Source organism: Schistocerca gregaria, chromosome 1 (assembly GCF_023897955.1).
Source record: "Schistocerca gregaria isolate iqSchGreg1 chromosome 1, iqSchGreg1.2, whole genome shotgun sequence".
In the NCBI taxonomy this organism is placed as follows: Eukaryota; Metazoa; Arthropoda; class Insecta; order Orthoptera; family Acrididae; genus Schistocerca; species Schistocerca gregaria.
Window position 1 is genome coordinate 112,554,035 of NC_064920.1, and position 17,202 is coordinate 112,571,236.

Sequence of the window (17,202 nt, forward strand, 5' to 3'; positions counted from 1 at the left end):
GCAGGGGATACACAGAAGTGCCGAATATCGGGTTGTGTTAAGCAGCCTGTTGTGCACGAAGAGCCACCGCAGTCGCCGTATTGTGACTGTACGGTGTGGATTCCCGAGCACCTTTGTTGTCGGTCCATTCTTATTTGAAGAGAATACACCCAGAAGGTGCGTCAGGTGAACCGTTACGGCTGCCTGTTATCGAGACGTTCTTGTGCACCGTGTGATTCCTGCGTTGGCGAACAGCAGCTGTGTGGAATCACCGATTTCATGCAAGACGGGGCAACACCTGATGTCGCTCGCTCAGGGAAAGATCTCCTTAATCCATCTTTCCACGAACGTGTTATCTCCAGAGTTTTTCTAGATTCATGGCCTGCAACATCACCTAAGCTTCATCCATGCAATGTTTGGCTCTGGCGATATCTAAAAACAACGTGTTTACCAGGGACACGTTCGGTCTCTTCCTGATCTGAAGCCGGTATTCAGATCCGGCCGAAGTGGCCGTACGGTTCTAGGCGCTGCAGTTTGGAACCGCGAGACCGCTATTGTCGCGGGTTCGAATCCTGCAGCCGGCCGCGGTGGTCTAGCGGTTCTAGGTGCGCAGTCCGGAACCACGCGACTGCTGCGGTCGCAGGTTCGAATCCTGCCTCGGGCATGGATGTGTGTGATGTCCTTAGGTTAGTTAGGTGTAATTAGTTCTATGTTCTAGGGCACTAATGACCTCAGAAGTTGAGTCCCATAGTGCTCAGAGCCATTTGAAACAGTACGCAGAAATGGTGCTAGCAACTGTTCATCGATTCGTTTTGTGGATGCGTCATGTCGTTGTCGTCTCCAGTGTTCATAATGAACAAATTATGTAACCGGCAGTTAATAATAAAATTCGTCAGTATGCCCTCTCACTTCTTTGATCTTTTCTGCCCATGTCCCGTTTCAAATCCACTATATATGGAAACATTTTTTTGTGTCTGTCTTGCATTCACAACACAACATTTGCGCCTGGTACCTAGCATTGGAAGTAATTCTTTCCGATTGCAAATCGGTTGCGCATTAACGCGTAAGCGTATCTACCAAGTTCTTCTGCTTCATCACAGTTACAGTCCACACTGGGCTCTGTTGGTAGCTGCACTTTAATTATAACCACCGAAATGTACTCCTCCTGCGTAGACAGTAATGTTGTTCATTATTAGGACGTGTGTCCGGAAATGCTTGATTCTAAATTATGGTCTTCAAAATAATGATATTCACCGGAACTTTTTTATCACTCCAGACCACAACTGCGAACCCAAGCATTTCCGAACACATTTTGTTATGAATGTTTTACTGCCTGCATATGGGGAATAAACACCTGAAACTGTCCCATCTATTTTGGAATACCCTTCATGTCTTCCGAAAAGACCATAAAGAAAGGTAAAAAAGCCTAAGTTGGAGGTCATACAGATCTTTGCAAACAGTTGCTCTTCCCACGTACTATTCACAATTACAACGGGCTTGTGGTGTATAGTTGCAGATGTATACAGAATATATGCTCATTGTGGTTCGGCTTGCTATCCTGACAGATTGACGTTTAGCTACCGAATGCAACGCAGAGAAGGAAAAGCGAGTTTAGGGTTTAACGTCCCGTCAACATCGAGGTGATTAGAGACGAAGGACAAGCTTGGAATGTTTCAGGGATAGGGGAGGAAATCAGGCATATTCTTTCAAATGAATCAACCCTGCGATTTAGAGAAATTGCGGAAAACCTGAATCCAGGTAGCCGTAGGTGGTCTGAACTATCGTCTTCCAGAATGCGAGTCCAATAGGATAACCACTGCCCCACCTCGCTCATTACGCAGAACAAGGAGGCTGCATGGAGCAGGGTTCTCACGTTTTGCCCGTTAGTGTTTTAAAGTCACGTGACTGCGTGATACGGGGTCGGCAAGGCAATACAAGCACTATAATGCTCGTACACTGTTCGTAGAACTCTTCTGGCCTAGTTAGCGACTGATGTGTTCATGGGCGCTACGTGTTGCCAGCTGGGTGCTGTCGGCAAAGACCGTACAGTCGGTTGGTGCACGGCACAACATTGACAAGGGAACCAGCAGAGCTGTTAGTCGCGGATTTTGATGAGTCTTAGGTATGTTGTAGAGGAACCCCTGAGTACCTGGCTATCGGCTTCTCATGTGACGACCCTCGTTCCCGAGATAATTGATGTCGAAGTTTTGTGGGTACCTCCTACACCCGTAACGTTAGTCATGTTTCGACCAAGCGAGCGTAGTGCAGCAGCTAAAGTTCGCCGCTGTCTTGTTGGCGGCACGGGTTCAAGTCGTACGCGTATCATTAAATAATATACGCCAAGCAAGATTTGTTCAGAAACAGCCATTTTCGCGGTCGTACCTCCATTAATTAATCAATCACTACAGCACACATTCTGCAAATGTGTTTTCCGTTTGCAGTTAGTACCTGAAATTCTAAATATCTGGATAGCTCGAAGGAATTCACAACGATGGACGAAGAATTAGCGGCAATGGAAAGATCCCACATAGAGATCAAAGTACTCACCCAAATTTTAACCTCCACTGCGTAATTAATACCGAACAATTCCAATTCCAGTTCCAATCGACGTATAATAGACGTTTGCAGAACAAGGAGCGAAACCGGTTTATGTCGACAAAAAAGATTTCACCTTCTTTTGTCATTCCTTCACGAAACAATGCACTATATTCTGCGTCAGGAAAGATATCCCCATACGTTTTATTAAGCATGCAAGAACCATCGAGAGTGGACGATTTGACTCAGAAATTAATAAATGTAATTGTGACGTGCATGAAATTAGCGAATTTCGCGAAAGTACTGTGCGAAGGGTTTTTAAAAATCTCTCGTTTTTCCGTACGTGGCACAAGAAAAATTTCTTTATGTTACTGATTCGTGGGTAGAGCATACTGATGAGGTAATTAGTGATGACATCTTTGTAGAAGCAACGGAAGCATGCACTTGCACTGTAAAAATTTCCCCACCCGAATTTACTTCGCTTTAATAACTCCTGATGTTTACTTTTACAGGCGGGCTAAAATTTTCATAACATGGGCTTTCTACTTGCTAAAGACACATAGAGAAATCGTTTCGAGGGAAGAGCCCATAATAGTACATTCTTTAATTCAGCAGCTAGCTTGTAAACCTGCATTCACGGGAATGATCATATACGCAGTGGTTCGAAGAGAGAACGATGTTTTGGAATTCAAACGAATTGCATTGTCCGGTGTAGGTTAGGAAAAATCCGTGTGCCTGCAAGACAGTAGCTTTCATGCTCTACTAATTTGCGTTTTGGTTGCTTCTAAGACAAAATATCCGTTCTATCACAACAAACGATGCAAGCAATAGCGAATAAGTCGATTATGTAATCTATTCTGTAACAAATGGAACACACATATTAAGACAGTCTACTGTAATGGTTGATTTATTAATCGAACTACTGCGGCAAAAACGACTATTTCGGAAAAAATTTGTTTGACATATATTATGTAATTACTATATCCTGTACGCTGAGACTGAAACAAAGAAGGTATACGGGAAAAATTTGAAACCGTACTGACAGCATGGCAGTTGTTAACGTTAACCGTGGTGCTGCGCTCACTGGGTTGAAAGGTAACTGACGTTAAGATACAGGAGGTACGGGTAAAATATCCACAACGGTTTTTGTGGAAACTAGAAGTGGCATGAAAATTCGCTAGGGACCAGTCCCTCTACAATGTACCTAAGAATCATTAACATCCTTGATTAAGAGATGTGATGGTACGCTGAATACGTTGGCTGATGAGTTTTATGATGTACTCATGGCACAATTTAGACCTTACAGAGAGAGTTATACGTAAATAGAAAGTATCAGTGCGTTAGTAAAGGGTTTGCTTCACTAGACGCGGCATCCACCGCACTTAGCATACATTTCCAGAGATGGAAAAGTAACCTGCTTCCCCTTCCCTTCACTATCGTTTCGAAAACAAGAGACGTTAGAAGAGAAATGTTTATTGTTGCACGCCGTACGCGTTTCCCCGGCAGCACATCGGAAGGGACGTTTGTATCGCAAGCTCTTGCAGTGGCAGCTCCGGCAGTCAAGTCTGCCTCGACTTGGTTAGTTGGAAGTGGCGCTTACGTAAGTGACGGTCAAAGGGAGTTACGCTGATTATCTGCTCGGAATGTTTTCGGCAGCAACGCCGACGGCTGTGTGTGTTTGTGGCATGTTATTACATTGACAACTTTCCACGAGCGGATGCAGCTTTTCTGTAAGGTAAGTGAATCACCTGGACAACTGCGGTGACGCTCTCAATTATGTGCAACTACTTCTGAGAGTCAAGCTATTTCGGTTGGTAATAATTGTATTTGGAGGAAATAACCCCCAGAAATATACATACTGTTACATATGTGGAAAGATGGGTGGGCAAAGATTCGAGTGGAGGAGGGGCGTTAGGAATTTAAAAAATAACTTCATTTGGACATTAAACCAAAACGATTCTCTAAGCAATGTCAATACGTTCGCAAATGCATGTGTTTCAAGGGATGTGAAGTGAAATTATGATGCTGGATACCCATCAAAACCGTGATGCTCCATCCAGATCATTTTCGCTTGTCCACAAGTTTCTACAGCTACATTTACATCTAAATGTACATGGCTACTCTGCAAATCACATTTAAGTGCATGGCAGAGGGTTAATCTAACCACCTTCACAATAACTCTCTATTATTCCTCTCTCGAACAGCGCTCGGAAGAAACAAACACCTATATCTTTCCGCACGAGCTCTAATTTCCCTTATTTTATCATGGTGATCGTTTCTCCCTACGTAGGTCGACGTCAACAAAATATTTTCGTATTCGGAGGAGAAATTTGGTGACCGGAATTTCGTGAGAAGATTCCGTCACAACGAAAAAACGCCTTTTTTTTTTACCGATGTCCAGCCCAAATCCTGTATCATTTCAGTGACACTCTCTCCCATATTTTGCAATGATACAAAACGTGCTATCCTTCTTTTAACTTTTTCCATTTATCCTATCGGTCCTGTCTGGCAAGGATCCCACATCGCGCAACAGTATTCTAAAAGAGGACGGACATGCGTAGTGTAGGCAGTCTCCTTAGTAGATCTGTTACATTTTTTACGTGTTCTGCCAAGAAAACACAGTCTTTGGTTAGTCTTCCCCACAAAATTTTCTATGTGTTTGCTCAAAGTTGGCTCATTACACTCTTCATAGGTGGCCCATGGTATCAGGAGGCTCCCTCTGACGAAGTACCGCAAATCTAAACTGCTCAGTGGTGTTCTTGTCAGTTGACAGTGCAGAACATCCTATTCGGTTGAATGAATCTCCTTGGAGTAAGTGTTCACACAGTGGGAAAGAGCGGTTGCTCATTCCGGAGTGAAAGATGGACGTATCACCGAAATATTGACTGTAGGAACTATAGTAGCAGTCTCCTGTCTCGATACTGCAAACTCGCTAATTACCCCCGATCACTGAACCATCTGCATATGACAGCAACCCAAAACAAAAGCGGCCCTGCTGTCTGAGAAATTCGTCGGGCTGAATATTTGCACTGGTAGCCTACTTCTCCGACTCCACCCCTTTCTACGACGATCACCAGACGCCTGGCAAAACCTCCCCTAGTCTGTGAAGAGAACCCGACACTACTGAGTCAAGCTCCATTCCAGGTGTTCTCTTGGTCACCTTCTTCGACTGCCACGCTGCTGAGGGTTCCGCTCTTGTTCGTAATTAACTCCTAGCTCCCGAACTGATAGTGTGGAGAAGTTATGCGGTGTCTGGATGAACATAAACCTCCCAGAGGCCTCCAAAAAGGTAGTGCGCAATTATGTGACGTTCTCTGTAGCTAGTTTGTAGATAGCGAACATAACCTAGGGTTGTTGACCTCGCTCGATCACTACGAGGCAGATGTTCAATCTGTTGTGTCTCACAAAAGCAGTTGAATATTCACATGTCGTAGCTGGCGAGTATATCAATTTTACGGGCAACTTCTGCTAGAGTAGCAATGAGCCTAAACTTGACCCAACGCCTGGTGGCTGCTGCTTCAGTGAGGTATTTCTGTAATTTTTCCTCTGTATCCCCTCAAAAACGAAACAAAAATTCGGAGTAGTTATTAAATTCATGGAGAAGAAATAAAAACTCTGAGGTTCGCCGATGACATTGTAATTCCGTCAGAGGCAGCAAAGGACTTGGAAGAGCAGTTGATCGGAATGGATAGTGTCTTGAAAGGAGGATATAAGACGAACATCAACAGAAGCAAAGCGAGGATAATGGAATGTAGTGGAATTAAATCGGGTGATGCTGTGGGAATTAGATTAGGAAATGAGACACTTAAAGTAGTAAAGGAGTTTTGCTAGTCGGGGAGCAAAATAACTGATGATGGTCGAAGTAGAGAGGATATAAAATGTAGACTGGCAATGGCAATGAAAACGTTTCTGAAGAAGAGAAATTTGTTAACATCGAGTATAGATTTAAGTGTGTGGAAGTCATTTCTGAAAGTATTTGTATGGAGTGTAGCCATGTATGGAAGTGAAACATGGACGATAAATAGTTTGGACAAGAAGAGAATAGAAGCTTTAGAAATGTGGTGCTACAGAAGAATGCTGAAGATTAGATGGGTAGATCACATAGTGAGGAAGTATTGAATAGGATTGTGGATAAGAGGAATTTGTGGCACAACATGACCAGAAGAAGGGATCGGTTGGTAGGACATGTGTTGAGGCGCAAGGGATCACCAGTTTAGCATTGGAGGGGAGCGTGGAGGATAAAAATCGTAGAGGGAGACCAAGAGAAGCAGATTCAGAAAGATGTAGGTTGCGGCAGATACTGGGAGATGAAGAAGCTTGCACAGGATAGAGTAGCATGGAGAGCTGCATCAAACCAGTCTCAGGACTGAAGACCACAACAACAACATCCCCTCGAATTTGTTTATAGACTGAGTCCCCCTCCAGCCATCCAGTGGCACCCCTCTCGGCCCCCATCTCCGCCCTTTCACCCAAAATTCCAAATGAAATTCGTAGAATGAATTTTCTCGGTGGAAGTGATGTTACGGTGTGCTGCAGTCTGGTTTCTAAACTGTTGACGTGAAAGCCACACCGAATGACTGCAGTGAGTGCTGAGGCGTCCTGGTGTGCCGACAGTGGCGGCAGTCGGCTGGTGGGCGGCCAGCTGGAGAACCTGCCCTTCATGGTGCTGCTGGCGGTGCGCCGGGTCGGGGTCTGCAGCGGCTCGCTGGTCTCCATGCAGTGGGTGGTCACGGCGGCACACTGCATTGAGCACTCGCGCCGCTCCGACATCCGGCTGAAGGCCGGTTACCGCGAGCCCACGGACGACGACGAACAACAGGTGCGTGGTCGCTACGCTACCGTACTACTGGCTGTATATGGGACGCGTCAGTTCAGCAACACAAATGTACTACCTGTCAATGGGAGGGCAGGGTCACAGCAGTGTGTCATCAAAATAGTGCGAGTGCAAATACTGTGAACGAACCAAAGAAGCTGTTGAATCTACTCTCCGTACAAGAGTTACTTTGAATCCTGCTCTTGACTCGCTAGTAATTACAGCTTGTTGCAGTTCGCTTCGCGAGTGTTCACGGTATTTGAAGTGATTTGTCAAGTACACTACTGGCCATTAAAATTGCTACACCACGAAGATGACGTGCTACAGACGCTAAATTGAACCGACAGGAAGAAGATGCTGTGATATGCGAATGATTAGCTTTTCAGAACATTCACATAAGGCTGGTGCCGATGGCGACACCTACAACGTGCTGACGTGAGGAAAGTTTCCAAACGATTTCGCATACACAAACAGGAGTTGACCGACGTTGCCTGGTGAAACGTTGTTGTGATGCCTCCTGTAAGGAGGAGAAATTCGTACCATCACGTTTCACACTTTGATAAAGGTCGGATTGTAGCCTATCACGATTGCGGTTTATCGTATCGCGACATTGCTGCTCGCATTAGTCGAGATCCAATCACTGTTGGCACAATATGGAATCGGTGGGTCAGGAGAGTAATACGGAACACCGTCCTGGACCCCAACGGCCTCGTATCACTAGCAGTCGAGATGACAGGCATCTTATCCGCATGGCTGTAACGGATCGTGCAGCCATGTCTCGTTCCATGAGTCAACAGATGGGGACGTTTGCAAGACAACAACCATCTGCACGAACAGTTCGACGACGTTTGCAGCAGAATGGACTACAAGCTGGGAGACCATGGCTGCGGTTACCCTTGACGCTGCATCACAGACAGGAGCGCCTGCAATGGTGTACTCAACGACGAACGGGGGTGCGCGAATGGCAAAACGTCATTTTTTCGGATTTATCCAGGTTCTGTTCACAGCATCATGATGGTCGCGTCAGTGTTTGGCGAAATCGCGGTGAACGCAGATTGGTAGTGTTAATCCGTAATCGCCATACCAGTGTATGACCTGGCGTGATGGTATGGGATGCCATTGCTTACACGTCTCGGTCACCTCTTGTTCGCATTGACGGCACATTTAACAGTGGACGATACATATGAGATGTGTTACGACCCGTGGCTCTACCCTTCATTCGATCCCTGTGAAACCCTACATTTCAGCAGGACCGCATGTTGCAGTTCCTGTATGGGCCTTCCTGGATACGGAAAATATTCGACTGCTGCCCTGGCTAGCACATTCTCCAGATCTCTCACCAATTGAAAACGTCTGGTCAATGGTGGCCGAGCAACTGGCTCGTCACAATATGCCAGTCAGTACTCTTGATGAACTGTGGTATCGTGTTGAAGCTGCATGGGCAGCTGTACCTGTACACGCCATCCAAGCTCTGTTTGACTCAATGCCCAGGCGTCTCAAGGCCGTTTTTACGGCCAGAGGTGTTTGTTCTGGTTACTGATTCCTCAGGATATATGCACCCAAATTGCGTGAAAATGTAATCACATGTCAGTTCCAGTATAATATATTTGTCCAATGAATACCCGCTTATCATCTGCATGTCTTCTTGGTGTAGCAATTTTAGTGGCCAGTAGTGTACTTTGCGAACACGCGCTCACGAGAATACGGAGGACGCTAAGGCGTTAAGATTTTGGATGCACGTTGGCAAAACCACTACCGTAAGTTATGAGAAGTTCCGGGACTTTTGGAGGGCATTACCTGCTCATACTACAAGTAATCAAGCGGCACAGTTCCTGTTTAGCAGATCGAGAAGAGATAGGAAATTAAGACTGTTGCTGAAGACATCTATATCTACATACATACTCTGCAAGCTAGCATATGGTACGGGGCGAGAGGTACCTTGTACCACTACTAATCTTTCCTTTCTCTGTTTCACTCGCAGATAGAATGAAGGGAAAACGACTGTCCATATGCCTCCCTAAGAGGCCTAATTGCTTCAATCTTATGTTCGTGGTTCTTGTGCGAATTGTACGCTGGCGGCAAGAGAATCGTTTTGCAGTCAGCTTCAAGTGCGCTTTCCGTAAATTACGTCAATAACATATCGCGAAAAAGAACGTCATCTTCCTTCCACGGATTCCCATTTGAGTTAACGAAGCATTTCCTTAATACTTGTGTCTTTATCGAACCTAACGGTAACAGTTGTGGCAGCGCTACAGCGTCTGGTAATCACGGATTGCTGTTGGTTGACATGTGTAACCGTACTGCTCTGCTTGGACTTCAGAGCATATCAACTTTAATATGTATTTTTGTTAGAAGAACGGGTCAGTTTTTAATATCATTATACAGCAATTTTATGTTTATGTTAGTGTACAATGTATTCAATTAGATGTGTACGTTTCTCCATATCTACATCTATATCCAACAAACCACTATGAAACAGCTTTTTCCCGGTCCATTAAACTATGGAGTGCAGGATGAATGGTTATTTCAGTGCCACTGTGAATATAGTTATTCTAATATTGTCCTCACAATAACTGCGAGAGTGATACATAAGGGGTTGTAGAATATTCCTGTTGTCATCATTTAACGCCGATTCTTGAAACATTGTAGGTAGAATTTCATGCCATTACTTTTTCGAGGGACCGCCAGTTCAGTTTCTTCAGCATTTCTGTGACGCTCTCCCACGGATCACATAAACCTGTGACCATTCGTGCTGCCCTTTCCCGTATTCAGTCAATACCGCCCGTTAGACCTACTTCGTACGGATGCCACACGTCTGAGCAGTATTGTAGGGTGGGTCACACGGCTGGCTTGCAAGCAATATTCTTTGCAGACTGAGTGCATTTCCCCAGTATTCTACCAATAAATCTAAGTCTGTTTTACACACAACTGAGCCTAAGAGCTCATTCCGTTTCACATCCCTACAAACTGTTACACTTACGTATATGCATGATTAACTGCTACCAATTGTGGCTCGTTGATATCATAGTTATACAATACTACGCTCTTTTAGTTTTTTTTTACGTTTTTGAACATTGAAAGCAAGTTACCAATATTTGCACCACTTTGAAATCTTTTCAAGATCTGACAATACTTATGCAGCTTCTTTCATCGTAGATAACTGGATCACATGCAAAAATCTATCAGTGTTATCCGTGAGGTCATTAATATACAACGTGAACAGCAGGGGTCCCAAAACACTTCCCTGAGCCACAATCGAAGTTACTTCTAGGCATTCTGTTGATGGCTCTCCATCGAAGACAACTTGCTGTGTCCTACCTACCAAAAATTTCTCTATCCAGGCACAAATTTGGCTTGATACGCCATACGTCCATATTTTTAATAGTAAACGTAGATACGGCACAGAGTCAAATGCATTTCAGAAGTCGAGAAATAATACATCTACTTGACACCCTTGATTCAAAGCTTTCAGCATGTCACGTGAGAGAAGTGTGTACTGGATTTTACATGCTCGATGTTTCCGGAATCGATGATGGTGTGCATAGAGGTGGTCATTCTGTTCGAGATAGCTCATCATGTTTAAGTTCAGAATATGTTGTAAGACTCTACAACGAATCGATACCACGGATGTTGGACGATAGTTTTCTAAATCACTTCTACCAGTCTTCTTGCAGATGACGGGCTAATTCAACTGCAAATTCAGTATAGAATCTAACAGAGATTCCATCTGACCCTGGAGCTTTTAACGACTTCAGCTGTTGCTCAGCACCACGAAAATATTTTTCTCTATTCCTTTCGGTGGTACGAGGAACTCGCCTGGGTTTTTCATTGTAAAATAACATTTCAGAACAGAGCTAAGTATTTCTGCTTTTTCTTTGCCACCCTCAATTTCAGTTCCTGCATGCAAGTCCAAAGGAACTTTGCATCGTAATCACAATAAGACAGGCACTGTAATATCGTATTTATCTGCTGAAGCCGGGCAAGCGATTTTCAATTACAACATCTGACGTGTACGGGAGTATACATAATGGATGTTCGAGAACAGGTCGTAGACGCATGGTTGACGACGTATGGGGCTTTGGAACTGGCCGTGACTCCCGGTCCGGTACAAATTTTCACGGTCGTCAATCCATTCTACAGCTGAAGATAGTCCTCATTCGCAATTGCGAATACATTTAATGTATTTCATAACGGCTGTACTCGCTGCAGTGCCTGGACGTTTGGACATTTCAGGTTCTACCTTCTCACGCGATTCCTGTCCCAGGAAGCGTGGGATGTGTCACCATCCGTCCACCCTACTGCTGGTGGCGTGTCAGTGGTTTGTACATGAGTCCTGTACACAATAGACAGGGAGTAAGGAGGACTCAGGGTCCCCCTCTCTCACCAGAATTTCATACTTGACGATAGACGCTTTTGAAATTACAATGAAATCCAGAGCTTTAGCTGCTTACAGGCGTTGATAAATATCAACGGGGACAGTTGAAAAATTGTGCCCCGACCGGGACTCGAACCCGGGATTTCCTGCTTACATGGCAGACGCTCTATCCAACTGAGCCATCGAGGACACAGATGATAGTGTGACTGCAGGGACTTATCTGTGCACTCTCCCTGTGATACCGGCATTTCCAACTTACTGTCCACACATAACATTTGTAGTGCCCCGGCCCCCTATACTCATAACTCGTGGCAGTCAATCTACCGCCGACCGAAGTGGCCGAGTGGTTCTAGGCGCTTCAGTCTGGAACCGCGCGATCGCTACAGTCGCAGATTCGAATCCTGCCTCGGGCATGGATATGTGTTATGTCCTTAGCTTAATTAGGTTTAAGTAGTTCGAAGTTCTAGGGGACTGATGACCTCAGATGTTAAGTCCCATAGTGCTCAGAGCCATTTAAACCAAATGAAGTGAATCTACCGATTCCCGTAAGAGTTCGGGCAATGTGAGTCCATGCGCACTGAAGAAGATCATTGGCCGGTATGCCTTATCTATATGAAGATGGTATCTGTTCTTTCAGACAAGCCCGAAAGAACAGATACCATCTTCATATAGAGACAGTTTTGTCCTTGGAATATTTACGTGCTCACTGTGCGCTCAGGACTGAAACGAGGGACTTGACGCCATCGACGGGTATGCAAGAGACACTGCCCAACATATATGTGTGACACTTCATCAGATTTTCACTGTGGTTTCCACTTCGCACCAGATCCCTCTCATAAACGCTCCTTTACGGTGACCGTGTTTTGCAGCACTGGCAGAATAATTGAATTTGATTTCAGATGGTTCAAATGGCTCTGAGCACTATGGGACTTAACTACTGAGGTCACCAGTTCCCTAGAACTTAGAACTACTTAAAGCCAACTAACCTAAGGACATCACACACATCCATGCCCGAGGTAGGATTCGAAATTGCGACAGTAGTGGTCACGCGGTTCCAGACTGTAGCGCCTAGAACCGCACGGCCACTCCGGCCGGCAGTTGAATTTGATTTCACATTTGTGGAATGCAAGCCGATCGCCTGTCTCATCTCCTCTTGCAGTGTTAATGAATGTGTGGCTCAGTCGCCAACTTTCAGTCATTGTGCCGATGGAGAGTTACGGGATTAAATAGTTGCCAGATATTTCGAAGACCGAGAGAGAGAGTTAATTCTTAAGAAGACGAGAAGTAATTTCAGTGACAGGAGAGCGACACTGCTTTCCATTTAATCTTAATGCAAAAATGGATAATACGATTGAGGTGTCACCGCCAGACACCACACTTGCTAGGTGGTAGCCTTCAAATCGGCCGCGGTCGGTAGTATACGTCGGACCCGCGTGTCGTCACTATCAGTGATTGCAGACCGAGCGCCGCCACACGGCAGGTGTAGTCTAGAGAGACTCCCTAGCACTCGCCCATTTGTACCGCCAACTTTGCTAGCGATGGTTCACTGACAACTTACGCTCTCATTTGCAGAGACGGCAGTTTAGCATAGTCTTCAGCTACGTCATTTGCTACGACCTAGGAAGGCGCCATATTCAGTTACCATTCTCAACAGATTGTATTGTGAATCATGTACCGTCAGGAGCGACGTTCGTCATTAATGGATTAAAATTAAGTATCAAACTAATTATGTCCGCTTTCTGAATTCTCATTCCTCGTCATGTTCCAGACCTCACGTCAGTATAGTTCTTCCCTCCTCACGCCAGCCTGCGTGAGCTAAAACTCGTGCTTTTCGGCCTTCTCTAGTAACACGGTGTTGGCCCTTCTGCCAATACAACAATGATTGTCATAGGTATTGGAGTATTCATTCTTTTTGTTGGTCCCACAATTGTGTTTATGAATAAAGGGGCTATTGAATTTATCATTGTTTGTCTTTGACCTCTTCATTTATCTTAAGTTGTAGGGGCGAGGTTTGTGTCCAGGGAGATATTAGGTATCAGGACAAAATCTTAACCAAGACGTTACATACATACCGCTAGTCAGAGTGAGCTATTTGTTTTGAGATTTCCTAACTTTAAGAGCTGTGCCTAGGACCTTTCAACTTCGCTCACAATCATTTACAGGTTAGTTCTTAAAGAGGAGAGCTGCCCACAGTTAGTTTTGGAAGGTTAAGGTAGCACTACACCTCGAGCTTTTGCGACTTCCAGCAGTGGGAGCAGGAGCGCGAATGCAGCGAGCTCGCGCTCTTCCCGTCACACGTGCGGCTGCTGTTCGACATGGGACTGGTCAGGTCGCAGTACCCCTTCCGCGAGTCTCTGCTGGTGAATTCTCTGCCGCTGGGCCGAAACTGGCGCTTCCCGCGCCGGGGGGAGCTCTGCATGGCCGCCGGGTGGCAGCGCGCGAACGTCACCGCCGGCAGCACGCTCTACCTGCTGCGATACGTCCTGGTGCACGTGCTCAACAGCCGCCTCTGCCAGCGCCACTACGGCGTGCGTCTCCACAGGTACTGGCAAAGCGTCACAATCACATTACTTACAAATATCAGTTACACATAGTTTATGTGTAGCGTTCAGCGCTAGTCTGAGGACCTTTTCTGTGAAAATACACTGTTGTTGTAGTTGTTGTGGTCTTCAGTCCTGAGACTGGTTTGATGCAGCTCTCCATACTACTCTATCCTGTGCAAGCCTCTTCATCTCCCAGTACTTACTGCAAACTACGTCCTTCTGAATCTGCTTAGTGTATTCATCTCTTGCTCTCCCTCTACGATTTTTACCCTCCACACTGCCCTGCAATGCTAACTTTGTGATCCCTTGGTGCCTCAGAACATGTCCTACCAACCGTTCCCTTCTTCTTGTCAAGTTGTGCCACAAACTCCTCTTCTCCCCAATTCTATTCAGTACCTCATCATTAGATTTGTGATCTACCCATCTAATCTTCAGCATTCTTCTGTAGCACCACATTTCGAAAGCTTCTATTCTCTTCTTGTCCAAACTATTTATCGTCCATGTTTCACTTCCATACATAGCTACACTCCATACAAATACTTTCAGAAACGACTTCCTGATACTGAAATCTATACTTGATGTTAACAAATTTCTCTTCTTCAGAAACGCTTTTCTTGCCATTGCCAGTCTACATTTTATATCCTCTCTACTTCGACCATCATCAGTTATTTTGCTCCCCAGATAGCAAAACTCCGTTAATACTTTAAGTGTCTCATTTCCTAATCTAATTCCCTCAGCATCACCCGACTTAATTCGACCACATTCCATTATCCTCGTTTTGCTTTTGTTGATGTTCTTCTTATATCCTCCTTTCAAGACACTGTCCATTCCATTCAACTGCTCTTCCAAGTCCTTTGCTGTCTCTGACAGAATTAGAATGTCATGGGCGAACCTCAAAGTTTTTATTTCTTCTCCATGGACTTTAATACCTACTCCGAATTTTTCTTTTGTTTCCTTTACACTAAAATAAATAAATAATAAATGGATAAAATAAAAAAGACGTACCACGAAGGGGTTATTTGAACGGAATGTAAATCGGTAGACGTGATGTACACTCACAGACAAACAGATGATTAGCAATGGATGTTTTATTCAAGATAAGAGCTCCAAAAATTTGCCAATAACGCACTGGTTCACATCTGGCCATTATGCAAGTAGTTATTCCGCTTGGCATTTATTGGGAGAGTTGTTCGATGTGCTCCTGAAGGATAACGTGCCAAATTCTCTCTAATTGGCTCGTTAGATCCTCTAGATCCCAAGACGGTTGTAGGGCCATGCCCATGTTGCTCCAAACTTTCTCATCTGGGCAGAGATCCACCGACCTTGGTGGCCAAGGTAGCGTTTGGAGGAGCAGTAGAAACGCTCGCAGTATGCGGACTGGCATTATCTTCCTGAAATGTAAGCCCACGATGTCTTGCCATGAAAGGCGACACAATGGGACGCAGAATATGAGTACTGTGGGTGACAGCAAGAGGGGTCCTGCTGTGAGAAAAAGTGGCACCCCACACCGTTAGTCCTGATTATCGGTCAGCATGGCAGGCGACAATCTTGTTGGTATCCCGTCTGGGTGTGTGCAGACACATCTTCGGCCAGGAATCTCATTGACTGGAGTGGAATCGTCTTCAGTGATGAGTCCCGCTTCGAATCGAACTCCGATGAGCAGCAGGACCCGTTTGGGTAGTCATCTGCGCCGCCCTTACAGTACAGCGGTGCGTCGACCATATTCTACGCTCCGTTTTGTTGGTATTCATGGCAAACCATCCTGGACTTACATTTCAGCAAGATAATGCCCGACCGCACACGGCGGGATTACTGCTTCTCTTTGTGTTTGCCAAACACAGCCTTCGTGAGCAAGCTCGCCGGATATCTCCCCAGTTGAGAATATTTGGAGCATTACGGGCATGGCTCTCCAACGAGCTCGTGATTCTGGCGACCTAACACGCCACTTCGACAGAATTGGGCGCGATATTCCTCAGGAAGACATCCAACAACTCTGTCAATCAATACCAAGCCGAATAACTGCTTGTATAAGGGCCATATCTGGACGAAATGGTTACCGAATTGCTCAATTTGTGAAGCTCTTTCTCTTCAATAAATCATCCAATTTTTCTGACGTTGTAATCATTTGTGTGTGTGGACAGGCACATCACGTCTGATTTCCGTTTCATTCGTATAATTCCTTGTTGGTTCGTCGTTTTTTTCAGGGATGATGTTTAAGGGTAAATGTATAAAATTGACGTAAGGGACACTGGCCAGGAAACGACAGTTCTGTACTACTTTGCGTTAACTTTTCATGAAATGTTTAAATATTAGCCTTTAAAAATTGAAATAGTCAGTCAGGTTCACCAAAAAAGAATTAAAACGCCCAGTAACAGTATCCACAAAACAAGCACCATTTTCCCAATGTTTTAGACTGTGTTGTGTAAATTATTTATTGGAGTATAAAGTGCTCCGTGCGCCTCCTCGACTAATGAAAATGTGGCGCGCCTGCTCGAGGGTTAATTAAATCTGATAAAATGAAGTCAGTTTCAATTTTAATCCTACTTGCGCAGTGACAAGTCTATTTTTTGTTTGTTTTTCTGACAGACTGTATTAACGAGAAACCGTTGGTGTTCTGAGAAAATTTTCACTAATATTTGGCCTGTGTCATTTTTTGTATTGTATCACAAGTTTCCTTCTGAATGATCGTCCTCATTTTACAACGTTACTTACTGTCAGTCGGTAGTCACTATAAATCATCGTACTGGCGCCGATGTTTTTCGGTATCGGCTGGCGGAACACTGCTCAGTATTTACAGCAGAGCTCTTCGCCTTGTATCAGGCCACGCAGTACATCTGGTGACACAGGGTTGTCAATTGGGTCATCTGCTCTGTTTCTCCCAGTACCCTTCAAAGACTCTGTGTGCTGTACACTGTCCATCCCTTAGTGCAACGGGTCCAGGAAAGGTGTCACTTGCT

The 17,202-nt window shown here is 45.0% G+C and overlaps 1 protein-coding gene and 1 non-coding gene across 2 annotated transcripts in view; one reads left to right on the top strand and one right to left on the bottom strand.

Annotated features, from left to right (window-relative positions):
• Positions 1-17,202, top strand: part of LOC126281580 (prostate-specific antigen-like) — a 51,274-nt gene that overhangs the window by 21,385 nt on the left and 12,687 nt on the right. The window contains exons 2-3 of the mRNA XM_049981058.1: positions 7,129-7,333; positions 13,949-14,244. Coding sequence (XP_049837015.1) covers positions 7,129-7,333; positions 13,949-14,244 — 501 coding nt within the window. The remainder of the gene's footprint in view (positions 1-7,128; positions 7,334-13,948; positions 14,245-17,202) is intronic.
• Positions 11,818-11,891, bottom strand: Trnat-ugu (transfer RNA threonine (anticodon UGU)). The gene has a single exon. It is a non-coding gene; the product is annotated as a tRNA-Thr (tRNA).